Source organism: Nelusetta ayraudi, unplaced genomic scaffold (assembly GCF_046127955.1).
Source record: "Nelusetta ayraudi isolate G7.1 ecotype Tasmania unplaced genomic scaffold, CSIRO-AGI_Nayr_v1 ptg000042l, whole genome shotgun sequence".
NCBI lineage: Eukaryota > Metazoa > Chordata > Actinopteri > Tetraodontiformes > Monacanthidae > Nelusetta > Nelusetta ayraudi.
Window position 1 is genome coordinate 16,912,598 of NW_027466092.1, and position 25,787 is coordinate 16,938,384.

Consider the following 25,787-nt stretch of genomic DNA (forward strand, 5'->3'; position numbering starts at 1 on the left):
GGTCCTGAATGAAATTCCTTATCTGAAAAAAAATAAATAGGAGTGGGAGTTGGGAGTTTGGCAGATCAAATTTCTTTGAAAGCTCAGAAAAGGACATAAACATCCCTTGATTGTAAAGGTCATTAATTTTAGTTATTCCTTTTTCAAACCAGCTCCGAAAAGTCAAATGAGTACAAGAGGGCAGAAACAGGTGGTTGTTCTGAATGGGGGAGAGGTTTGAGGCTTTATGGAGGCCAAGGCTTTTTCTAAATTGAATCCAGATCTTAACAGTGTTAGCCACCACTACGCTTGGGGTAAAGTTAGAAGTAGTCAAAGGTAGTGAGTATTGATCAATACATTTGCTCACTCTCTCTGCTCCACTTACCTGTATGGTGTTTCCTGATGGTCTTCTTGTTTCTCCCAGTCGTAAGTCAGCATTATTAAATCAGCAGGCCAGCTCCAGGCGCTGGGGGAGGTCTGTGCAGCAGTGATCTACGTCTTAACCCTCTGCTGTTTTAATGAGATTTCTTGAGTTGGATAGTCCCCCTTCCTGTAGTTTAATAAATCCTAATTTTTGAAGGGGATTAATCCAACAGGAAGTGAAAGATCTAATGGAAGAAAATTGAAGCCAGATAGACTGTGGCAGGAGAGAGATTATCATTAGGTTAATAGCTTTTCCATTGCAATGTCAGGAAGTATGATACGAATAGGAAATCAGACAGAGGGACCCCCAGGCAATGGCTCAGTGACAGCAAGGTGAACTCATTTGGATAACATGTAAAGGTAGTCAAGGATGGCTTCCCACAATGTCTACTACATCAGAGCAAACACACGGTGGCCAAATCTAGTTCAACATTTCAGTCCACAGATGTTGTTTTTGTCATATTCAATGTGTGCCACCGGAACATTTGTTGCTGCTGTGCACATTTGGCCCTGCTTGCTAGCCTTTGTGACAGCTATCAAAAGTGTGTGACTATAAGCTATTATTGCTTTATTCCTTTTTCTGAGTTTTTCATGATGGATTTTTATTACAGCCAGCCAATATTTTGGCTCCTGATCAGACTCTTTTAGTTGCTACTTTGTTATTTGTGAATTTATTGTCTGCCACTGTTTTACTATCTATTGATTTGTACTTTGTAATTGTTTACTCTTGAGCTGGTGTCAAAATAATTACTGTGGTTTTTTGTTGTTGTTGTTGTTTTCAGAAGAAGTGGCTGTCTCTTGCCACTCTCCAGACCACAACAGGGCTAGCTAGCTACATGTCTCAGGTAGCTAATATTTGTCAAAGCCAGCATATATTTAGTCCAATTAGCAGGGCTGCTATCTCTCATGTAATTTTCCAATTAAGTCTGATATTATGCCTTTTCTCCATGCACGCCTTCCTATGTCCAAGTTGTCATCTTGGCTTCCACTGATGAGAATATTGTAATTGAAACACAGAAGCAGCAGTGCGTGGAGCATTTGCACATTATTGTCAGTGAGATAAGTCATATCTGCCAGTCCTACATGCCATTAGAAGTGACACATGGCTTCACTGGCTATTTTAAATCATAATTTACATTATGTACAATAAGATTTACAGGGGAGATTTAAAAAAAATCTTGCAACCTAGATATACAAGACCTACAAACATATTTTTTTTTCATCTTTGTTACATTTTGTATCGACTTTGATCAGAATAGTTGATATGAACAACTAAAGGCAAAAACCGAAAATACGGCTTAGAAGAGTTTTACAGTCAAAATATATAATATATATTTTTTTTGTCTTTTTACGACCCTAGAGTGTACATGTGCCAACATCAACATTTTCTACACTTAAAGAAAAAACAGATTTTTTTTTGTTTTGTTTTTTTTTTTGTTTCACTTGCTGAGGCAGTGTTGAAAGGTGTCTGATCGAGTGACAGTCAAGGTCAAAGTCAGGACAGCGCAAAATATAAAATTGTGGTTCTGATGTCTTCCATAAATGACAATGTTGTGCCCATAGTTATTTCATTTTTTGTGATGCTATTTTGGTTTTATATTTTGGCCACACTGTTTCATCGACTATAAATTGCAAGAAAATTTCACGGACCTTTTTGAGGAAACTGGAAACTGGTGTTGTTGGTTTTTTTTTCTTCCCTATCTCCCCCCAGTATAGAATAATCTTACTAACAGAAAGACTGACTGTCAGTTGGGAGATTATAACAGGTAAAGTCATATCACAAACAAGCATACATGCAGGCACTCCCTGACACACACACACACACACACGCACACACACGCACACACACGTTGTTACGCAGTGACATCCATGCGTGCTCCAAAATCACAGTGTGATGACTGCAGCTCACGTCCAGATTACAGGCGGTGGTTTCACAAGATGGCACATTTGATCCCTCCAGGTTCTCCACCCTGACAAATGCACTATGGCAAAGGTCATCCGTCAGCAAGAAAAACCACCTCAGCTCTCTGTTGCCTCCTGCTGGTAAAACACTGTCACAACATGGCAGGACATCCCAAATCTTTACTCACCGCGTTAAAAGCTCTGTAATGAGCGAAGTTTTGAGGTACAACACCCTTTTGCTCCAAACGTTGATATTATGCCTGAAGTAATCCCTGAGGATAATCATAGAAGTTAAAGGACACATCTATCAGAAAGCTCTAGACCATTTCCCTGGAAAAAGTACAATGAATAGAATATATTAACACATTTGAAGGGCCTGAACTTTGGCCAAGGGCCACCCCATATTCAGCCCAACACTCCTTGGATGGGCTAAAGCATTTTGTGACCGTGAGAGATAGAAAAGTATAAATGAATGAACTTTTTTTTTGTCAGTGTTCTGTATCTCTGCTTCCAGGAATCATTTCCTGTTCATTTGCTAATCACACTAATGCAGTTTTACGTTGTGCGTTGGATCTCATGACCGGTATCGGTTTCATGTCTCAAAAGCAAGCATTTGACCCACGGTTGGCCTCTGTTCGTAGCTCATTCAATTCTGTATGAACAGAGACAATTGTGTTCTCCAAAGGACATTCATAATATGATAATTGTAGAGTTTAAGAACATGATTCTGATGACGCATCTAAACAATGTGAAGGTTTGAGAGATTCTTCATTTGAGACATTATCTATTTAAACAAACCACGTTTTTGAAGTAGAACAACCCATGTCTGTTTTCTATGCAAACATGTCCATTTTTTTTTAGGGAGGTGGGGGGGGATAATCATGATGGTCTTAACTGCCCTCGGGGGCGCAGAGTCACGTCTGGGGAGGGGGGGGGGGGCGCCCGGGGGGGTCGTTTCGGCGTCTGGTCTATTTTCTTTGTAATGCGCGAGCCGCGAGCGAAAAAGCCAGAGGACAATGAACAGTTTTCGAGCGCTGATGTCACAAAGAGTGATTTGCTAAAGTTGTTTATTTGTACAAAATAAATGTTTTCATAAATGAAGAGAAAAGTGAAATGAATGTGAAATGAATGTTCATGATTTAAAAAAAAGAATGTTGGTTTTGATATCACAAAAGTGGTGTGCCAAAGGTAAAACATTATTTGCACATTTATGTTGTTTCAGTGAATTGGAAAAAACTTGTTTTGTCACCATTTTGGCTTTTTTTTTGGGGGGGGAGGGGGGTGAAATATTTTTCCTCCAAGGTGGGGCATGACAGAGAAAGTTTGAGAACCACTGCCCTAATGCCATGCAAGTCTATGGGGTCAAAAGTCAACTTTGTCCTAGAGACATGGGACCACTTGCAGGTTCATCGGGATCCCTCAAGACAGCCACGTCAAATTTGGGGCTTCTAGCCCATGAGGAACATGAAAACATTTCTTCCTCCAAGATGGGGCGTGAAAGAGAAAGTTTGAGAACCACTGGTGTAGACGCATGGTAAAACAAAAGATAGCAAAAAGCAATAGATATCAGTGACATCAAATTAAAATGTGGGGCAAGTTAGCATGAAGATGAACAAAGAGACAGAAAAACCCTGGCTTCTTATCAGATCTCAGTCTCTATCTCAGTGTCTGCAGATTAAATTAGGACTGGCAGCAGGGAACAAGATATTGTCCACTGTATTGGGATATTGGTTTTACCCCAATGTGTCCACTTAAACTGATGTTTTACCTCTGCCTTCTAATTTACAAATTTGACCCAAATCCAAAAACACCTGAAGACATTGGAAGAAATTTTGAAAAAGAAAACTAGTTGCCGTTCAGTGGCTTTGTGGTAGAGTGTCTGTCTAGAGACAGGGAGGTCATTGGTTCATTCCCCAACCCAGTCACACCAGAGACTATAAAAGGAGAGGCCATTGGCTTTCTTCTCGGCACTCAGCATCGAGTATTTGACTCGTCTGGGTTAGATCAGTGTCTTTCAACCACTGTGCAGCGGCACACAAGTGTACAGTGAGATAATGTGTGCTGTGAAAAAAAATCCAATTTCACTGAACTGGTCTAAAAAGAAAAATAACATTCCATTGTGAGTGACTTTAAAAGGAACGTAAGCCTATTTTCCTGCCTGAGTTCCTCCCAGGATATCAGCTATGTGTGCCTCAAAACGGGCCCAGGTTTCACATTCAATGATTATAAATAGATTGATGAGAATACATTGTCATTATTAAGTGAAAAAGTGACATTTTTATAATAGGATTTTTGGTCGTATGTGTGGTCAAATGTGAAGGACAAATGTTGCACCCTTTAAGATGTGAAAATCAGTGGGACTTAAGTTACTTGAGTTTGTATCATTTAAACCATGTGTGGGCAAACTATGGCCCGGGCCCATATGTGGCCTGTTAAGCATTTTAATCCAGCCTGCCAAAATTATATAGTAAATAAATCATAGAATAGCCGTATTACATTCACACATTCAGTGTTTTCAGAGCCATTTCAAGGGGCTTCAAAAAACACATATTTTGTTGTGACTTTCCTTTTGACTGCACATATCCCACGCTATATTATAATATAATATAAAATAAAATTTAACTCGACTTGACTTGACAGAGCAACGCGAAATTGAATCAACTTTTAAAAAGGATAACGTGAGATTTTTTTTGCGTGTGGCGCCATTCATTCATTTCCCATAATGCTCTCCTCCTCGCAGCTGTCTGCGGGGTGCGTAGCAGCAGTTCCTCCTTCCACCACCAGATGGAGGCATCGAGCCAATTCAGACAATAAAAAAAAAAAAAAAAAACGAAAAGAAAAAAACAAGGCGAAGCCCTCGCCGAGCTCGCGGCTCGGCAGCAGCATCTCATCATTCTCAGCCCGGCATCCGAGCCATGTCTGCGGCGTGAGCGAGCCCTGGAACTGGCGATAGGAGCGTGGATACGTGGCCAGCGAGATGTCGATAGACATGTAGCTGCAAGGATGCCCGCAAAGTGCGTGAGTCTCTTCCTTTTGTTGGCGTGGATCTGCGCAGTTCCGGAGGCGCGGGCCAAGTCTCTGGCCGATCAGGGAGCGCTCGGTAAGCCGTGCGGGGGGGGATGCAGCACAATGAGGAGATGGGAGTGGTTGTTCTGTTTTATGGCTTTTTTTTGTCTGGCTTGTCTACACCGACGCCCCGTTTTTCCGCCGGGCGGCAGGGGGTGGGCGTCAAGGGGCGGATTTCTCTATGAATCCGCTGTATTTACAGGGGTTTTGCGATATGTATTCTTCAATAGCCACGCGGTGACACCACTGGGAGGGCCGCTGCTGGTGGTTTTGTGCACGGTGGTACAGATGTGTGCGCTTTCTGTCTGATGTGGGCGCAGAAAGCACAACGGCCCGAGATACTGTGATTGTGGGCCTGATCTGCTGTAAACAAGGCCTTCGTGCATGCACAGCACTGATTGTGGGATGGTAGGAACCTGGTCCAAGGTCTGGAATATCAGACGGAAAATGACCAACAAATGCACCTGAAAAAAGAAAAAAGAACATCACCGTATGTGACCAAATGATAGAGCAGCATCCTTCAGGAACATGGGTGTTTATACTGTGGTGAGCATCGGGAGGAACATTATGTAATTGTATTGCATGCTTCATTGCATTATGCATGCTTCAAGCTATTTTCAGCTTCATGGGCGATCACATTCTGTGCTGGGAGAACATTTTTCCCTCTCCTCTTTTGTTCTATCACAATAATCTTGCAGTTACATCTGAATTCAATGTGATCTATTGGAAGTAAACAACCTCAGCTTTGTGTGTGTGTGTGTGTGTGTGTGTGTGTTATTTTAATATTGATATTTTAACGGGCAGTCTTTAAATTTGTAAGATATATATATATATATATATATATATATATATATATATATATATATATATATATAAAACAGATTCTGATTAAAATGTATTAATGAGTCAATTTGTATAAATTTCTGCAAATAATAAATGTTATTGCAAATATTATTATTATTATTTATTGTTATGTCTTTATGTCCAAATATTTAATTTGGCTATCCAGAAATCAATCATCAGCCATCTCAAGGGAAAAACAGCAAATTCATCCAAAGGATGAACAGTTACATAAATAACAATACAACACAATAGACAAGTGTTAGAGCTGTAGAGCTGCACGAACGTGTGTAAATTTTAGACATGAATGTATTCAAAAAGATCCCTTGTGCATCATGAAAATATATATCCAAAACCAAATAAAGAATAGAAATCACACATTAATAATTAGTGTAGTAGTGGAATCATTCTTGTGTTCTCCTTGGAATGGCAATTGAGTTTTTAGAGGGCTTTATGCTCAACTGAGCATCAGCTGATTCAGTGAAAACACTCTCAGCCCCTTCATGAGACACTCAGCCTTTCAGAGTTTGACAGTCAGTGGAAGAAAGGACACACAGGCGCGCACACACAGCCCCCCCCCCCCCACACACACACACACACACACACACACTGGGGCTCCTCCTTGGCATGTTGATGATTGACTGAATCTGCATACACAAAAAGAGAATTGGCAAACTCAAACTCAATAATAACTGCATGTTATTCTTTTAGCAAGTCCTCTGCGGGGAATTGGGGAGTTGTAATAGTTTTGGGATGGTTTTAGAGCAGTGGACTGCTTTGTCTCCACTGCTGTTGCTAGCCAAGCGGAGTTGAGTGAGGAAGCAGCTTTAGGAGAGTCAGCAGGAATCCATGGTAACGGCGTGACCCACATCCTCAGTGTCCAAGAGGTGAAAAAATGTTCTGGGGCAGAGAGATATGGGAAGATGAAGGGGAAAGAAAGCCAAGATGTGGATTCATGATGGGATGATGATTGTTGTGTGATGTCATCCGTTTAACAGAAAATTGTTTTCAAAATGAATTGAAGATAATTAGAACGAGAGGTTGAAACTTTTTTTTTTTCACTTATTGGGTTTTTCAGTGATAGAAAGGTCAGGATAGACATGCTACATCACAAAATGAAGTCTTCTCTAGTGGTGGTTGGCATATCTTAGCTGGACAGGCATGTTTTAACTTTCTGTTAGAGGGTGTGGGTCGGGCAGTTACTCAGTCAAAGCACTTACAAAGCACCCCATGCCAGCGGGGTTGCCATTGTCCCAGTTACAAGTCAGTGAATGATAAAGTTATATTGAAATTAGAATATAAAAAACATTGAAATTTTCACATCAGGTTTAGAAATAGCTGATTGAAAAAAAAGATATCCATTATCACTATAGATGTAAAATTATTACCCAAATAGAATGCTACCACTGCCATCCTGCTCAGGTTGTGGTATTTAGATGAAGAATCAGTAAAGCTAATTAAAACTAAGAAAACTAATGGAAACTGATCCACAATAATATAATCAAAACAAGGGAAAATCCCTTTCATGAAAATGCATGTATTTTTTGTTAACTATATGCTCTATACTGCTGCCAGGCATCAGGCTATAAAAAAAAACTTTTTTTTTATACAATCAGTGTGTCAAACCAGTTCTCTCCATCTCTCTCTCTCTCTCTCTCTCTCTCCCTCTCTCTCTCTCTCTCTCTCTCTCTCTCTTCCCCTCCCTCTCTCTCTCTCTCTCTCTCTCTCTCTCTCTCTCTCTCTCTCTCTCTCTGTCTCTCTCTCTTTCTGCTTTTTTTTTTTCAAAAGAAATTCTTATTTGCCACTCCCAGTGTTGGAAATCTTGATTGAAGGTTATGAAACCTGTGCATTGGTTTCAGGTCAATGCAGACTGACTTTCTCTCTTTCTTTATGCTCCGCAGAGGTACAAATAAAAGTTCAGGTGTTTGACAATAGTGGCCTGTCGCCGCTGGCTGATGCCCAGGTCAATGTCCATGGCAATCAGACCATCTTAGCATCTGACAGGGCTGGCAGTGATGGCACCGTGAGAGTCAGCTTCTTGTACCGCATAGGAACAAGGGTAATCATCACTGCCTCCAAGCAGGACTATGTCACCAACTCTGTGCCCTGGCACTCCAGCCGCATCCCCTGTAAGTCTTTGGTTGTTATCAATTCACATCATATACACTGATTTTGTAGTTTGCTGCAATAAAAAGACATCTGAACAATTTAAGTTTGAGAAGCCTATTCCCAGTTTTTCATTGCTTTTTTTTTTTAGTGTATGCATCCGTCAGCCTGTACCTCTTGGCTCAGAGACCGGGGACTCTCATTCTGTACGATGACGTACTGCAGGTGCTGTCTGGTTCACCAGGTAAAGAACAAAGTGTCTGTAATAAAGCAACTGGAAGTAGCACATGCTCATTTTTTAGAAGATTTTAAAAGTTTTCACAAAAGCAAGAAAGGACCAGATTTACTTCAGAGTCTGCCAATGTAACAAATGAGTGGATTTCTCCTCAGGATCTCGAAACCAGCCACTGGTGCAGCTCCAGAGGAAGTCCCTACAGCTGCCACCCAACTCCAACTACACAGCACTATCTGCCGCCTTAACCACTGCTAGGACGCAGTATGAGATCGGTGGCTTCCCATTCCTCTTGGGTTTAGAAACCAACAGCTCAGGTTAATGACTGGTTAATGAGGCAAATGTTCATTTGATTATGCAATTGTCAATGAGACATTTATAACTCTGTTTTCTTCAGGTGCTGAGACAGGGTGGATGGACCTGACAGCTTTGGCCGTGGTCAGCATTGAGCTCTTTAACAGTGATGGCACCGCCATCCATGTATCTGATCCTGTCCACGTCTCAGTGCCGCTGCCTTCAGACACCCACAACAGGATGGCCACCAGCGTTCCCACTTGGTTGTATCAACCTAAAACCGGTAGCGTTGAGATTATGTTTTACTCCAGCATTAAATTGTGGTTGTTTATGTTGTTCAGTTATGTTTAAGACATTGACATATCCCTGCAGGTCTGTGGGTCAGAAATGGAACAGGATACATTAAAAAGGATGGACCCCAGTTTGTGTGGAACATTGTTGTTCCCCAAATGGGATACTGGTTGGCTGCTTTCCCCTCGTCTTCAGGTACCTGAACCGTTTTCTCCCCAATTGCTTCTTTTGTAAACACTGTAATACTTGATGGTACAACAACAACTTCTTCTTTATTCTTTTGCTCTTCATTTCATGATTCTCTGTGTAGGACTTGGCCTCTCTCATCCAGGCTTGAGGGACATCACCACTTACCATACCCTGTTCCTGCTCTGCGTCCTGGGCTCCCTGGCCCTTCTGGTGCTCATCCTACTCTGTGTACTGCTCTACTACTGCAGGTGTGGGCAGCAGAGGCACATGTCTCAGTTTAAGATTCCTATGAGGACTTATAAGGAAAGATAAGACTGCCTATGTCACTAGTGGTCATTTGTAGATTCTAATAAAATTGGATTCTGATTTAAAGCCTTTTTCAGATTTCCTTCTTTCTAATCCTGTGTCTCTGCCTTTCAGGCGTAAATGTCTTAAACCTCGTCGGCAGCAAGGGAGACCCCATGTGTCCAATCTAAATGGTGCCAAGAGAGACCAGGGTACCTCCACCTCACGCTTAAATCTTATCTGTGGAGGCCATGTGGAGTCTGGACCCTCCAATGGAAAGGCTGATATGTCACCTTCTCGAGACTACCACAGTTCGAGGGAGGACTTAACAAAGCACGTTCCGGCTCACATGCTGCGTCATGCAAAAGGGAAGAACGCGTCAAGTGCTCAACGGGGTGAAAGCTTCCCCATGAAGGTCACTCGCGCCACAGAGACCAACAACCTAGACAACCCTTTGCTGCATGAAGACTACAACCGAAGCTACAGCCCCATGGAGGGCAAGGAGACTGACTATCACAGGCATCACAACGCCAATGACAATCGTGGATACTCCTCTGATCCTCCATCTCCACCACGCTTCCAAGGTTATGTGCCAAGCCAGTCTGACAAACCTCCAGAATATTCAGCCACAGCTGCTGATAATCTTGCCAGGCCCACTTCCCTCAACACCCAACCAGGTCAGATCATCTTCTGCAGCTCCATTGACCAGATGAAGGACAACATGTACCGGAGCATGGTGCCTACTCTAGTCATACCCGCCCACTACATGCGCTTGCCTTCTGAATTTTCTGGCAAAGATGGCAAGGACCCGAAAGACCAGGACAAGGATGGTGTACAGATAGGTGGAGGCCAGCAGCTTCATCACCACCACTCCCAGAAACTAGGCCAACAACTGCAGCAGCAGCCAGGTGGCTCCCAAGGTGACTCCGAGGAGCCAAGCTGGGCGTCTGACTCCTCTGGTGGACCTGTGACCATTCCTGTCCTCTTCAATGACTCCACAATGGCTCAGATGAATGGTGAACTACAGGCGCTGACTGAGAAGAAACTACTGGAACTGGGTGTTAAACAGAACCCAAGAGCATGGTTCATCTCTCTGGATGGACGTGCCAATGCTCACGTGCGCCACTCCTACATTGATGTCAGTAATGACCTGAGTGGTGGAGGTGGGTTCTTAGCTGGTCCAAGTAGTATCGTTCGTGATGTTAACCTGGAACCACCTCTGGAGTCTCAAGAACGTAAATTAGCTGGTAACCGGAAGGGTAAAGATGACCGCTGGGGAACCGGAGGACGTAAGGGCCACGGTGTCGGTAGTAGTGGGAAGAGTTACTCCAAGCTGGCTTACCCTGACCACAGTGAACCTAGCAGCAGTGAAGGACGTCCCGTCTCACCAGAGGAGAATTCCTTAACCCCTCTACTTGATGAAGGTCCTTCGTCAAGGGGTTCCACTATTACCAGGAGAGGCCGCAGCCGAGGGAACAGCAGCCGCAGTAGTAACAGTGAGAACCGCCGCGACTCCATGACCAGCCCTGAGGATGACCCTGATGACAAAGACGAGAACAAGAAAAGCCCCTGGCAGAAGATCGAGGACAGGCCCCTGATGGTCTTTCACCCAAGAAAGTGAGCTTGGTAAATCCAGCCTAGCCGAGCAGCAATCTTAGAAGCAGTAAAATTGTTCTGCATCAAGTGTGTAAGAGGCAGAGTGACGTTTTCACAATAAGCACAATCACATATCACTGGGTCATTTTCAGATTGTTGTCTGAGTTCTCTGTTCCCAGTGAGGTGCGTTTGCACTTGAATTACCCCCATAATCTTGTTGCAGATTGATCTTACTGGATTCCACTGAAATGTGTTATGAAACCTTTCCAGTCTATTGTGAATTCTGTCACCCCTCACGTCACCGTTACATCGTTTGAGCCATTCTATACCCTGACTGTGGAAATAGCCATTTTGTAGAGAAAAATATAAGAACAAAGCACTTATTACTTACTTGATTCTTGATCTATAACAAGTGTTTAGAAGTGGATAACATTCGTTAGGGTGTTGTGGGTGTTTAGTTAGGTTGACTTCTTTTACTGACAGAAGGCTGAAGGTATTGGTAGAGAAGGATTTTTTTCTCCCCCGTTCTACCATTATGTATGACATTTTCATAACCTCCTAAATCCCTAATGCGTGGAGAAAATGCATTGTCCTAAAAAAAGAAAAAAAGAAAAAAAAGAAACAACAACAAAACAAACAAACCTGTGAATAGATAATGCACTCTCTACTGCCCATCCTGTTTTCCTGTCAGGAATGTGCTGGATTTCCTCTTCCTCCGTGTTTGTCTTTTCCTATTCAGACTAATAACTCTATGTTAAGTTCATTGTTCTCTCATTTTCAATTACATACCTATAATTCTACCAAAATGTTCTGCCTTTTTCTTGTGTGTGTTCAATTTTGACTTTTACAGACTTGTGTAAATAGAATTCCCAGATATTCTGAAAATCATTTCGTATAGAACGGTTGCATGCATATGAATGTATGACACAGGCACCAAAAGCTCCCAACCCCCTTACAACCCTTTTGGTCTCCTGTGTGGATAACCCTTAACCACCGCAAAAACGTGGGGGAGTCCAACCACTACTTTACTTGAAGACTTTGGGGTTTGTTTGTCCACAGGGATGGTACCACTTTTCTCCTGTAAGTGCCTTTTTTCACAAAGGATCTAGTGATAGGCATGCAGGTCCCTCTTTCAGATGCAGTAAATCTTGTCACTGATCAGCACACTGCATGGTGGTAACAACAAGACGTGTCACTCTGGGGAGCATGCCTGCCAAATCTTTTTTCTTGCGGCTTTTAACATAGTGGAATAATCTGATTTTCTTGTATCCTCCCTCTTTTTCACCAAACCCTGTAAATGCTACAATGAACTAAATGAGATTTTCTGTGTATACAATGTGCATGTAACATGTAGACTAGGGTGTTTCTATGAACAAATTGACCCCCTCCCCGTTGTTCTTTTTTTTTTTTAATTCATGCAGGGTGTTTGCCACAGAAAGTTGACTTGTGTTGCCAATGAACTCTTGAAGATGACACTGACTTTTTCGCTTTTAAGCTAAATCTAACAAAATTCACTTCCGGTCGTGAATGTTTACAATAATTACGTACTGACCAATCCGCTCACGCTTTCTCTAGCATCGCCACTGCCTGCGACTCAACTGTGAATTATCTCATCTAGTGGATTCATAAATGCAAACCAGTTTAGAACATTTTTTGTGCTTATGGTTTTGACAGAGTAATAGGTGGTAAAGGAAGTAAAAATCTTTAAAGGCTGTACACAACCATGCTGACTTGTTGGTCCTATATCACCATGTGCTTGCTGTTCATACGCCTGTGTCAGTCACCCACAGAGAAAATCTCTGCCAATGTGATGTAAATCAGAAGAACCACGATATGAATCCTACTTACCCATCATGTCATCTGCTGTAAATGTTCTTTGGAGCACATGTTGAATTATTATGAGTTTTGCAATTGTGGTTTTCCCTGTTTGTTCAAGATGACATAAACTCTGTAAATGTTGTGACCTTGTGTTTGGACTGAGAGTCTCTAGTTCATTTCACGATGAACTGAATCCCTGAGAGGACAAGCTTGGGCAAAGAGCTTTTCTAGAGTTTTTGATATTTTATGTAAGAGTTAGCAAGATTGAACTGTAGGCCTTCACCCTGTGCAGCAAACCATCTGCTTTGCAAAATTGGTCAGTTGTTTGTAAACTGTACATTGATTGTTTCTGTACATGAGATGAAAAATGAAATAAATTTGTCCCCATGGTCTGCCCATGTCTGTGATTTTATTTCAAAATGTGTGATATTGTAGTTCGAACGACGATTGAGAATTTCCGAGATTTTGCTCTCCTCAACGACAAACAGGTCTTTACACACACAGATTAAGATTATTTGTAAAACATTCCCTATATTTGTAGCAGTATAACTCTCAAAATCGCCGAGGATGAACGATCCTGGTAAAATACCATTAATGCTTCAATTTCTTTGATACTCATATGTATTTTGTAGCTAACTGAAGCAATAGAAGAAACAATTTCTTAAAACGAAAAAAAAATCTATTAAATTAGCTTCGTTTTACTTCTTTAAGTGTTCCTCGTTTTTATTCGTTATTCGTTTCTTATTATTTGTCATGACGTTGAGTTCTACAATAATGTCCCTTATGCCTTTAAGCGGTGACTGCATAGTCACGTGGGAGGGTGTCATGTGATGATGGAGCTGTGATGAACAGGGCTGACCAGCTCTGCTTTGTGTTGTGTTTATTCGTGAAGCGGCTGTTCTTACGACATACCTCCAACTAGCTGCACTGACAGACACACACCGAACAGGTAGGAAAAACGCGGGAAACAACTCTTCATTCCATATTCAACTGCACCATTTGAACTGTGTAGCTTCGTGAAGTCGCAGATAGCTCACTTTTCCTGCTGCTAGCTAGCTTGCCCACCAGTCAGCATAAGCCGAAAGATGGTTTTATAACGCGGAAATACAGCTTTATTGGTGATACCGACCTACCCTTTGATGTCGCACACTTTCCATAGCAAATCTAGGGAATGCTGATTGCTTGTAAACAGTTTGGTGATGATGACATGTCTTTTGTTTTCCAGGTTTGGAGTATGAGCACTTGTGCCTTTTGTTCATTATAACTCAACGCACCTAGCCTCCAAGACATCTGCAGTCATGGTAAACACACCAAACCTTTTACTTACCATTTGACTACTAGCTGCGATGTGAGTTTGGAGTTTGTTCAGAGACTTCTATTCCGTTTTCTCTGCTGTCAACTTTAAGATACAGCCTACCTAGTGTAGTAGCGGTCTGACTTAAAGTTTTGTTAAAGGTTGAATACCGTTTGCAATGTATAGTACAAATGTTTTTTTTTTTTTTTTTTTTTTTTAATATATATACAAATGTTATGCTGACTTGCAACGGTTAGTTTAAAAAAAGTGTGCTAAAGTGGTCTTTTTTTTAATCAAAAATAATTTTGTCTTTTTATTTCTCATTAAATGTGAAGACAAAACGCATCTCTGAATTCTATAGCTTACATATTGTGTGAACAAACGGGCTTTGCAAAAAACGACATTGGGAGACCATTCAATATTTCCCTGATTCTTTCTTTTTGTTTAATGACCTTGTTTTGTTCAAGCAATAAGATCAGACAAATAAGGCATCAGTCCTACCTGTCAGTCATCCAGCCTTAATCTTACCACATCACGCTGACACTTGTTCACACTTCTTTAACTCACTGGTATTCATGTCATGCAAGAAATGTAGCATTTACGATTCTGGTTCAGCTGAAGTAATGTGGAAAAAGTTAATTTGCTGGTTTTATTTCTGGAGCATTTCTCTCACACTTTGTGTTAAATGCTGGGAAACTGCTGTGCATCACAGGGAAGAGGGGGAGCAGTTTGTGTTGATCACTAATATGAAGACTGTTATGCAGTTGACCTAATTCTAAAGGAATAACAATAGCAACCAAACAACAGGCAAATTCTTTTATCAGTTTAACACATACCAAATTACATATATTTGCTAAGATAGTTTTAATATCAGCAGAGAAATTATAAAAAAAAGTTTAAGAGCAACCTAATTAAATAAGTTAATAAGAGAAACAATAATGGTTAAATTAATTGTGTCTTTATACAGTGTCTGGATATTGGATTATTGATCACAAGCGCACCAAATGACAATCTTGGGAATATTTTTTTATGCCTTGCAGAATAGATCATTTTTGCTAGGAATTGTCTAAAAAAAAAATCCCAGATGAAATGCTCTATTAAAATTAAAGCCATTAAAAGCCATTTATTCAGTTGAATTGCTGACGGGGCTGCTCAAACTTTTCAATTGTGTGTCCAAAAGTGTCCATCAGAGGAACACAGTCCTGGAACTCACTGGCAGCTCATGTCAGAAGCTGCGACCACTGCACCACCTTTAAAAAAGACACTTAAGCAGTGGTTAATAACAAATCAGACCTGCTCTCACGAGTAATCTTCTTATCTTTTCTCTGTGAATTGGAACTAATCATCTTAGCATGTTCTATCTATTTGTCATAGTGTATTGTGTATATATAATGTATTGTTTCTATGTTCTTAAACATCTGCCTAAGGACAACGGATTAAAATTAGCATTTATGCTAATTATATATATAACTCTGGTATATTTACATTGATGCCTCTGCTGACATGTCAGTTCATTGTTCTAATCAAATAAAAAATATATGTATACATTTTAGTTGTGAAGCTGCTCAGTGATTGTTTGGTCTGAAGATATTGTGAAGACCAGATGGGGTTTTCACCAATGGCTAAACGGTCCTTCCTCTCTCCACCACAGACTCTACATATGGTGCTAATGTTTGTGGCACTGCTGGGCCTGAGCACGGCGCTGGTCTGTCCCGATGGAGGCATGTGTGAGGACAGAGAAACGTGCTGCCAGAACACAGCAGGAGGATACGGATGCTGCCCGCTGCCACACGTAAGTTCGTCCTCATCGAGGGCCACGCCGGCGGCTTGACGAAGAGATCATTCACCAAGCGTTGCCTCTCGGCCCCTTTTCACAGGCTGATTGCTGTTCGGACCATTTGCATTGCTGCTACGAAGGGACAGTGTGCGACCTGGTCCACTCCAAATGTGTCAATAAGACGGCGTCTCTGCCCTTGGTTACGCGACTTCCTGCCAGACGGCCACTCTCCGACCCTCAGGTGGACTCTCGCCTCTTGTTCACGTCTTCTCTCCCAGTTGACCTTTGCTCTGAGACAAATTGGGTTTTTGTTATCTCTGTTCTCAAGACTGACACAGAAAAATGATTTTAAACCTTTGAACAGCTTTAAACTAGGTTAACAACCCTTCAATCTGGAATTAAAAACATGATTAGGTGTCATGGATTTTTCCAATCCACCTTCCATCCCACTGTGGTGGCTTCACTGAAAAATGAAAAATCTTCATTAATCAAGATTCAAAAATGTCTGCAGTAGCAAGTTTAAAGGAAAATGTATGGACTTTTTTACTAATAATGAAAATGAACACTTAATTCATTATAAATGGTTGTTTAACAATACCTATATTTTTCAGAAACACAGCCATTTTGTCTTTGTCGATATGAACCTTGCTTTAGCCACACCGCTGACGTGTTGTATTGTGTGTCCAGTTCGAGGACACTGTCTGGGCCGTTCTCTGTCCAGACCAAACATCAGAGTGTCCTGATGACACCACCTGCTGTCAGCTCCCCGATGGCACATGGGGCTGCTGTCCAATGGCAAAGGTATCTCACTCACTCACTCACTCACTCACTCACTCACTATGTTTACATGACACTCGAGAAAACCGAATTATTGCCTTTGTGCGATTATGATGGGACAACTGCAGTGCAAGTAAACGCGTCAGTCCGACTAAGATCGGAGTTTGAGAACTCCGATTGGAATCGGAGAACTCCGATTGAGACACCCAGATAATGCGATTGGAATTTAATTTAATAATTCATATTAAATGGTGCTACAGTACTAATTATTTTGACAACTTTATTCCCTTAGCAAGTGCACGATCAAACCTTGTCTCTTCCCACCCTGTGCATTTGACTGCGCGCATGCTTGACTGGGAACTGGACTTAAATGAGTCTCGCTCCTCCCTAAAGGCAGTTTGCTGCGAGGATAAACTCCACTGTTGTCCAGAGGGAACACAGTGCGACCTGGCTCACTCCAGATGTATACAAACATCACTGCCGTCCATCCCCATGCTGGTGAAATTTCCTGCCAGGAAGAGGGTCAGCACGCCAGGTGGGGGACACATGACTCTGTCTAAAGTTGATCAGAACTGCTGAAGCTGTTTATGCCGAAGGAAATCTCTTGTGATTTATTGACATTGTGCATTTGACTATTGCCTTTTTTCTTCTTCATTCGCATCAGTTCGATGTCCTGGTGGCACCAGCAGCTGTCCTGACGGTTCAACATGTTGCCTTCTAGCCAGCGGAGACTATGTCTGCTGTCCGTTCTCGGAGGTACATGGCTAACACTTGTGACTAGCTGGATGATTGAAGTGCAGAACTTTGCAGTTTTTGATTTGTGCAGATATTCCAGCCAACAGTAATGGATTACTTTAGTATTCCAGGGATTATCCAGCTCTGTCTTTCTTGCGATGCTCTTTAAAAATTTCTTGTCCCCTTGTGTCGTGTGCAGGCTGTTTGCTGCAGCGACCACATCCACTGCTGTCCCGCTTGGGCCTCCTGTGACCTGCAGCAGGGCATCTGCAGGTTCGGAGACATTCACATGCCACTGCTGAAGAAAATCCCCGCTGCGCCCAGCAACGGTAAGGAGATAAGTTGTGTGTGTGTCAGTGATTATCATTTGACCCAGGAAATAAAATAATCATTATCTCGGTTGGGATGGAAGGTTTCCAACAGAACGGAGACGGAAGCTTATTTAAAACAACCGGTCTAGCCAGAAAACAGATTTTCCTCTCGTGACAACGTTTCCAAAGTCTGTTGGGTTTATCTCATTTGTCCTTCTAGGAATGAGACTTGAAGAAACCCCTTTAAACTTGCGTCACTGCCCTATGTTTAAGTAAACTCTTGCCAAAGCCACTCAGGAGTAGAGAGAAGAATGTACCACTGTTCTTGGTTCTTCATACCAAAACGCCTTCTGTGATAAATCTTTCAATGAATTCTTCACAGTTAACTCTTAAGGTTCATTCACAATACAAGACAGGCCGTTAAAACCTCATACTCTCTTTTGCCTTATGATACAAAGTCGGTTTTCTATTATTTGCAGAGTTTCATTACTTTGAAATTCACATTTTCATTTAGAAAAAAAACTTTTTTTTTTTTTTTTTTTTAACCTCTCCAGCACTTTCAGTATACTGGTATTGACTCTAATCTCTTCAGCAGCGGCTCACAGTTGCTTCTTGATCTTCTGCAGTTTTTGAGGGAAGCTTCTTGCTTTGGTCACAACTGAAAAAAGCAGCTCGAAACTCAGATTAGAACTTTTCATCTTGGATTGTGTGAAACATTCATTCATTAACTGTATGTTAATTTCTCCTGTCTAAGTGTAAAAGTTCCAAATGTTATTGTTTTATTGTTGTTTGTAGTCGCTGTTGTTCCCTGTAACGACTCTGTGGCCTGTTCTGACGGCTACACCTGCTGTCAAAAGACGAGTGGAGAATGGGCCTGCTGTCCTCTGAAGAAGGTACCACCCCAGCACTTTGTATCCATCATCATATCATCGTCATCACCAACATTGACACACACACACACACACACAGAGCTCGGGTTATTGCCATACATTCAGTTGAGAGACGTGTGAAAGTTGACTTCTTTAATGAAGATTTGATGTTAAAGTGTGTGGCTCATGACTGCAGTTCCTCCTTTGGTCCTCCAGGCTGTGTGTTGCGATGACCATCTGCACTGCTGTCCTCACGGCACCGTGTGCAACCTGGCAGCCTCTACGTGTGACGAGAGGACAGAAGGCACCGTCACGCCCTGGTTCAGCAAGGTGCCCGCCTTCCCGATGCTGGGCGACAATACCAAGTGCGACGAGTCGATGTCGTGTCCCGGAACGTCCACCTGCTGCAAGACTCTGAGCGGAGCCTGGGCCTGCTGCCCTCTGCCTCAGGTATTGAAGGAGCAGTTTGGAGAAGCATGAGGAAGGTTCCTAGCTGGAACTCAACAGCAGTGTCTCTTCCCAGAAGTCATGAGCCGTTTGCTTTAGATAATAAACACACTGTTAAAAGTGCACGGGGCCATACCTTAATAGGACCAGACCCTTTGTGTGACATCACGTTGTGCGGTTTGCTGTGTTTGCATTTGTGTTGCTCACTGAAAGACACGACTGACTGCTACTCGCGAAGCAGATAGAGGCAATCAAAAAATTCAACCAGTCACTCAGCAGAGAACTTTGGTCGCAGACTGAGGATTAAATTGTCGGTTTCATTGTTTTTAATCCCCCATTAGGCCGTGTGCTGCGATGACCACACCCACTGCTGCCCCCACGGGACAGTGTGTAACCTGGAAGCAGAGACCTGCGACAGCCAAACGGGTTCCTGGCCCCCGGTAGGCTGGGTGGCCAAGGTGCCGGCACTGAGCGTGTCTGCAGCCCAAGTGAAGGACGAGAAGTGTGACAAGCAGACGAGGTGTCCTGTTGGCACCACCTGCTGCAAGAAGGACTCTGGACTGTGGGCGTGCTGCCCCCTGCCTCAGGTCTGCACCCTCCAGCCCCCTCTCTCAGGAAACACTGTGCTTTGAATTTTAAGGGGATGCAAAACTTGTGATCCCAAAAATGGTGTTAAAAAGATAAAAGCACTTTATTTTTATTTTTAATTCAGATTATTTTATTTGATAAAGAGGGACAACGTACATTAATGTGACATTTTTCCAAAAAAAATGTAAATGTACCCAATTCTAGCATAAAGCTAATTTGCACTGGTAGTGCCTGGGGATCAATACAAATACACATTACAATGTATGACATAATGTTCCACTATTAAACTATAGGACAACAATAAGTAGACGCAACTCTGTGGACCCCAATTCAACCCGACAGTTAAGTGCAATTGTAAAAGTGCTGTAGTGCTAAAGTGCATTCAGTCAGATGTAAAGTGCTGCTGTTATTGCACATTCCCAATTGCACGAAGACCTACAGTAGGTGTGTAATGAAATGCACACGTTGATTATATTGCACATCGCTCGATACAAGTTAGACACGGCTTTGCAAAGTGCTTTAGCGATAAGATGTAAAGTGCTAATTCAAATTGAAAATGTCATTTTGTTTAAGTTAAGACTTTTTCTCTTGCTCAGTCCTGCTCACTGACAAATTCAGGGCATCACTTTTGCTTTTCTCCTCTATGGTGTAGTGCATCCCGATGTAAACGGCAACTGTGGCTGAGATCATAATGTCCGTCGTTGTCATTCTCCGTCTTCTCAGGCCGTTTGCTGCAGCGATCGCGAGCACTGCTGTCCAAAGGGCTACGTGTGCAACGTGGCCGAGCAGACGTGCGACCGTCCCGGCCTGGCCAGCCTCCCCTGGCTGCGGAAGCTCCCGGCGCTCCAGGAAGTCCCGGCCGAGCTGGAGAAGCCCGTTTCCCGTCTGGCTCGTCCTGACAGGAACGCGTGCGACCGCCACACGAGCTGCCCCCGAGACACCACCTGCTGCTTCATGGAGGAGAGCCGCAGATGGGGCTGCTGCCCGCTGCCCAACGTCAGTCACGCCGACCTCACTCCCTGCAGCTGGGCCCTCGCTGAGCCTCCTGCTTTGGTTTATGTAACCGTTGCCGTGTGTTTTTTTTCCTGGTCGTGCAGGCGGTTTGTTGCAAAGACGGAGTCCACTGCTGCCCCGAGTCTCTCACCTGCGACCCCCCGCAGGGCGTCTGCTCCAAGGGCTCCGTGGTCATCCCCTGGTTCACCAAGGTGGAGGCCACCACCGAGGCGCCCAGTGCCACCGACGTGAAATGCGACGACAAGACCAGTTGTGCTTCAGGAACGACTTGCTGCAAACTGCAGACGGGCCAGTGGGGGTGCTGCCCCCTGGTGAAGGTTTGATCATTTATCGTTATTATTTTGTCTTGTGTACCAAATGTTTATTTTATTTTATTCAGGGTTTATGTCTGTAATCACTGTTTTTTGCCAATGAATAGAAAAATATCTCCACTATTTCACTTTACACTTGCATAAGTGGATGGGGTCGTCTTACCCACCTGGACCTTGCTTCTTTACTTGGTGCTCAGTGCTGCTCAGAAGCCCTCCTGCTTGAAGGCTCCAAGTGAAACTGGAGGCTTTGCTTTGCCAACCAGCAGGCGCTCATTTGGATTGTCTGAGGTGCTTAATGGAGGCCTGTTTAGCATCACTTCTGCCTGGCACATGATAATAGAAGGACTTTCATGAATCTTCCTTCATCATGTGTTCTGCCTAATAGACCTCCATAATGACCAGCAGCTTGTGGATTCAAGGCTCATTTCATTCCTTGCTCTCAAGCAGATTCACATCCACATTCCATGATTTAATTGGTCTTTCGATTTTGTTTCATTAGAGTTGAAAGTGGACAAAGGGATCATTGACTTCAATTCATAAATTATGTTTTGTGTTTGTTGACTGTTTTAATCAATTCTTCTGAATGAACTTTTTCAATAAATCAAATGCAGCCATTTTCAAAATAAATGCCACAAATAAATATCCCGTGGGGTCTGCAGTGGATGTGGTTGTTGCAGCATACAGTCTGATGGGGGAGATAGATAGATAGATAATAAACCATTTTATATTAAAAAAACAAAACAAAATGATCCTAAGTCAAACTCCGTTGCTGCATTGCAGTATTTGTCTGCTTTAAACCATCAATACTCTGCATCACGCCATGTCTTGCACTCAGGATTCTTCTTCTTCTTCTTCTCTCCTCCAGGCGGTTTGCTGTGCTGACCACGAGCACTGCTGCCCCCAGGGCTACAGCTGCAACATGCAGACCCAAACGTGCGAGAAGAAGAGCCAGGGCTCCCCCGCCTCCGTCCCTCTGAGCAGAGTCGTGGTTCAGTCCGAGCCCAGAGACGTACCATGTGACCCTGCAGGGGAGTTCCACTGTTCAGAGCGGGACACGTGCTGTCGAGTCGCAGCCTCGGAGTGGGCCTGCTGCCCCTCCCCCAAGGTACCGCCACAATAAATCACAACCGCGGTGCCCGAGCAGTGGGTGCACGCGCTTGGATGACAGCCAGTACACTGGAGATGCACGCTTCCTTCTGCCTCCTCTAAACTGCTGCTGTGTGTATTATCTTGAGTGAGCAGCTCAAGTTACACATAGTAGCTTTAACACACTTGAGTGTCTGATTTCTTCACAGCAGTTTTGTGTTCAGTTGATGAACCCGTGAGTTTTTTCGCTGCGAGTCAGGCGCATGCACCACAACTATACAAAGCCCTCATTAATGGAGCCCCGATGCGACAAGTCACCATGGCAACTGTGGACGAGGACGACCTCGTACTTCAGCCCTCCTGGAAAAAAGAGAAATGTTCTCATACAGTGAATTTGAACATATTGTGAGAGGGAAAAACAATGCTTGAGTAGCAATAGGGTGAAGTAGCCCGGGGAAAGAAATGATTGATGAGCTAATACGCAGCTTTAGGTATTTAATCAGGCATACATGGCTGAACACAGTTGAAACAGTTGAAATCACACTGACCATAAAACCTCTTCGAAACGTATTAGACTTAAATGGAAATAGAACAGAATCAGAACTTGCGCAATACATATTCGACACTCATGAACAGACTCAGTATTGACTGGTAATAAAAACAGCATTGTGCAATGAAGTAGGCATTTAGAAGCAGTGGTGATCTCAGATTAATTTTAATGGACTCTATAAAAGTCCACCGCATTCAAAGCAGCATTCATTTATTCCGACAGAGGGCCACACTCAACAACAGTGTGCTTCATGTGACTGATTGGAGGAGCAGCGGCGTTTAAGGAGGAGACTGAAAGAAACTCAGGCTTTGTTGAACAAAACCTGCTGTCGACCAGGTGCAACCACAGCCACAGACTATGAGTCAAAGCCAGAGCTCTTCGTGAGATGGGCCACAATCGCTCGTTTCTCGGGTGCAATTTATATCAGTACAGGAAACAGAAAAACCCATAGCTCTCACATTTCTGTGGTAACACAAAACCCGCTTTGTGAAACAGGTGCAAAGGTGCTTGTATTGTTTTGTCTCTTAAAGCTCCACAAGCGAAGCTCAGTCCAATTTATTTATCTATTTATAGAAGAGAAGACTGATTGAGTAGATCAATAAATCTCTGCTTAATCTAATCTCACTCGACGTTTTAACAGGCCGTGTGCTGCTCGGACTCGAAGCACTGCTGCCCTGCTGGATACTCCTGTGACCTGCAGGCTGGAGGATGCACCCGACACAGCCAGCCCACCTGGGACATTTTGTTCAGGGACAGAAAAACAAACAGTGGACTTTAATGCTGCCGCGTCGACCTTCTCCAACGTGGATGTCCACTCCCCATCTTGTGCTGTCTGCAGAAACAAAAGGCCTTCGAGGTCTTTTCCTTTTCTCTCCATCTCTTGTGTTTTGGTTTTTCATGCGAGTGTTACATGTGAAGGAATTTGCTGAATTTTCTCTTAGAACTGTGTCAAGAAGGATGATTTTATGAAAAAAAAAAAAAAAAAAAAAAAAAACCCAGGTCATGTGGTATCTATTTGCCCTCCCAGCAGTGACTGCGGTGGTTGTCTGCCTTTTCAATCATTGCAACGGATACTGACACACTGCTTTGGCTAGATGCCTGCACTTACTCGTGTAAAAGGGTGAACACCAGAAGAGTCCAGGGCCAGGGAGCTTTGACACTAAGTTCAACAATAAATATGAGGACTTTTTAAATTCAGGGTTTTTCTTTTATTTTTTTGCTTATTAGTTTCACTTTGTCACATTATAAATAAAATTACACCTTTGATGATTCCCTTCAGTTCTTTAACATGCCTAATGGGCATGTTAGACCTAAACTGTCACAGTTTTAGGTTTATTTGATTCATCCAATAGGTGACATCGCCGCTGGCTGAACTGCCCGCTTTGAATGAGTCCCAATAGAGCACTGATGTGTCTGTTTTCATTGGATTGGCTGCTTTTAGTGAATTAAACAAACCTTCTGATCAAGCCATCAGTGTTGTTCTTCATCTCACCCGAATGTTTCATGCTGATTTGTTTGTTTTAAATTGATTGTTGGTCCGTTCAAAAGGGACAATATGACTGCAAAGCTGCGTGACGTTTCATTATGATTGTGTGTTTTGTTTTTCTTTATAGTTTTTGTTTGTGTATGACAGTGAAGAACACGCTTCAGCACTTGTGTCTTGTGTGTGTTAACACATTAACAACATTGCGGCCAGCCTCTCTTGTGAAGGTGCTCAAAATAACCATCAGCATTCTGAACGGGTTCTAATTAACAGGACTTCCATTGTTATAAATCCATCTATTAACCTAAATGATCTCTTGCTGACTGCAACCACTGTTAACTTCTGTCCGGTGTTCTGGTTGTTTTTGAAGAGACGGCATTAAAATAAAGATCCTGAAAGTGTCATTTTGCTGGACGTGATGAATAAGTTCAGTGTGGTCATTGTGCCGACTCCCACACATCCTCCCTACGCTGGCCTGTGGCCCCCGACTTCCTGTGACGACTCAACTGTTATGTATCCTCTTATGTTAATCATCACGAATTTGTTGTGGCGACCACAGTCAACACAAGGACAGCTGAGTGGCGGTAATGTGTTCCACTTTGCTGACTGCCTGGTGTTGCCAAGGCGGCTTGGGAGGTTGTATCGTTTGCCCCCTAGTGGTCAGATACGGTAGCTCCTCTTCCTGGTTGTCGAACAAAGGGCAGGATTCCTCTGTGAAATGAGGTCAGACCAGTCCGCCCTACGTCTACCGTGAGAAGGACTGTTTGACGAGAGAGCTCCATTATCCGAATTTCCAAGTTCCCAAGAGACACATTATTATTTTTTTGATGTTCTACAATTATATGAATAACCAAAACTCTCCAAATAGCCTGATTGGAAATCATATTCATTTACATTAAAATATATATTGAAATATGAAGTAACACCTGGACATTTGATCTTTAGTATTTACAGGAGCATTAGTTTTATACTTCGAACCATATTGATACCCATGAAACGATGCGTTTGCACATTCCCTGAGATTCTATACTTCTTTTTTTTTTTTTAATGAAAATTATCAGCAAATGTATGTGTGTTGATTTGTCTGAAAGGCTAAAAGATTAAGTTGGTGCAATATTGTACAATTAATTCTGGTAGAGGCTAAATTAAGGGAAATGATTGTAAGGTTTATTTTGAGAAAAGGGCCTTGTCTTGATTGTTTAAAGTAGCAAGGATGAAAGTTTTCTTTATGCTAAATGCTTTGTGCAAAATTGGGCTAAGCTAACAGTGGCCTGGAACTACGGTGCCTGCCGATGACCACTTTTCAAATAAAAGACACTGTGTGAATAAGATAAAATTAATTCATTTTATGTTTGTCACTTCACAGTAAGTGAATGTGAGCTGTGAAATACCTCAAACTTTGGCGGCTCTAAGTTTAGCAGTGTCGACCCCCCAACAGTGGAGGGACACAACAGTAACGTGATGACGTCAGAGCCACTGGATTGGCTCGCTTTTTATCCCATTCACATGTTTCCAGGGAGAGAG

At 42.8% G+C, this 25,787-nt stretch overlaps 2 protein-coding genes across 2 annotated transcripts; both read left to right on the forward strand.

Moving 5' to 3' along the window:
• The first annotated feature begins 5,144 nt into the window (after positions 1-5,144).
• On the forward strand, positions 5,145-13,413 carry fam171a2b (family with sequence similarity 171 member A2b). Its single transcript, XM_076034998.1, has 8 exons — positions 5,145-5,404; positions 8,112-8,339; positions 8,468-8,560; positions 8,707-8,865; positions 8,946-9,125; positions 9,215-9,328; positions 9,444-9,570; positions 9,743-13,413. Exons 1-8 carry the CDS (start codon positions 5,308-5,310, stop codon positions 11,226-11,228), a joined length of 2,484 nt encoding a protein of 827 aa, XP_075891113.1. The 5' UTR covers positions 5,145-5,307; the 3' UTR covers positions 11,229-13,413.
• Positions 13,414-13,827: 414 nt separating this feature from the next.
• Positions 13,828-24,663, forward strand: grnb (granulin b). Its single transcript, XM_076034999.1, has 15 exons — positions 13,828-13,970; positions 14,247-14,322; positions 15,967-16,107; positions 16,193-16,333; positions 16,780-16,893; positions 17,263-17,404; positions 17,534-17,625; positions 17,804-17,933; positions 18,711-18,808; positions 19,001-19,234; positions 19,573-19,818; positions 20,543-20,815; positions 20,917-21,150; positions 22,010-22,249; positions 23,421-24,663. The coding sequence occupies exons 2-15, from the start codon at positions 14,320-14,322 to the stop codon at positions 23,556-23,558; spliced, it is 2,226 nt and encodes a 741-aa protein (XP_075891114.1). The 5' UTR covers positions 13,828-13,970; positions 14,247-14,319; the 3' UTR covers positions 23,559-24,663.
• Positions 24,664-25,787: the final 1,124 nt, after the last annotated feature.

Excerpts from the sequence above, each read along its gene's own strand:
- fam171a2b (XM_076034998.1), top strand. The coding sequence starts at position 5,308 with ATGCCCGCAAAGTGCGTGAGTCTCTTCCTTTTGTTGGCGTGGATCTGC. Across the intron at positions 8,340-8,467 it reads GCACTCCAGCCGCATCCCCT|TGTATGCATCCGTCAGCCTG; the intron begins GTAAGTCTTTGG and ends TTTTTTTTTTAG. Across the intron at positions 9,126-9,214 it reads GTTGTATCAACCTAAAACCG|GTCTGTGGGTCAGAAATGGA; the intron begins GTAGCGTTGAGA and ends ATATCCCTGCAG.
- grnb (XM_076034999.1), top strand. Across the intron at positions 18,809-19,000 it reads CCTGCTGTCCTCTGAAGAAG|GCTGTGTGTTGCGATGACCA; the intron begins GTACCACCCCAG and ends TTGGTCCTCCAG. Across the intron at positions 19,819-20,542 it reads CGTGCTGCCCCCTGCCTCAG|GCCGTTTGCTGCAGCGATCG; the intron begins GTCTGCACCCTC and ends CCGTCTTCTCAG.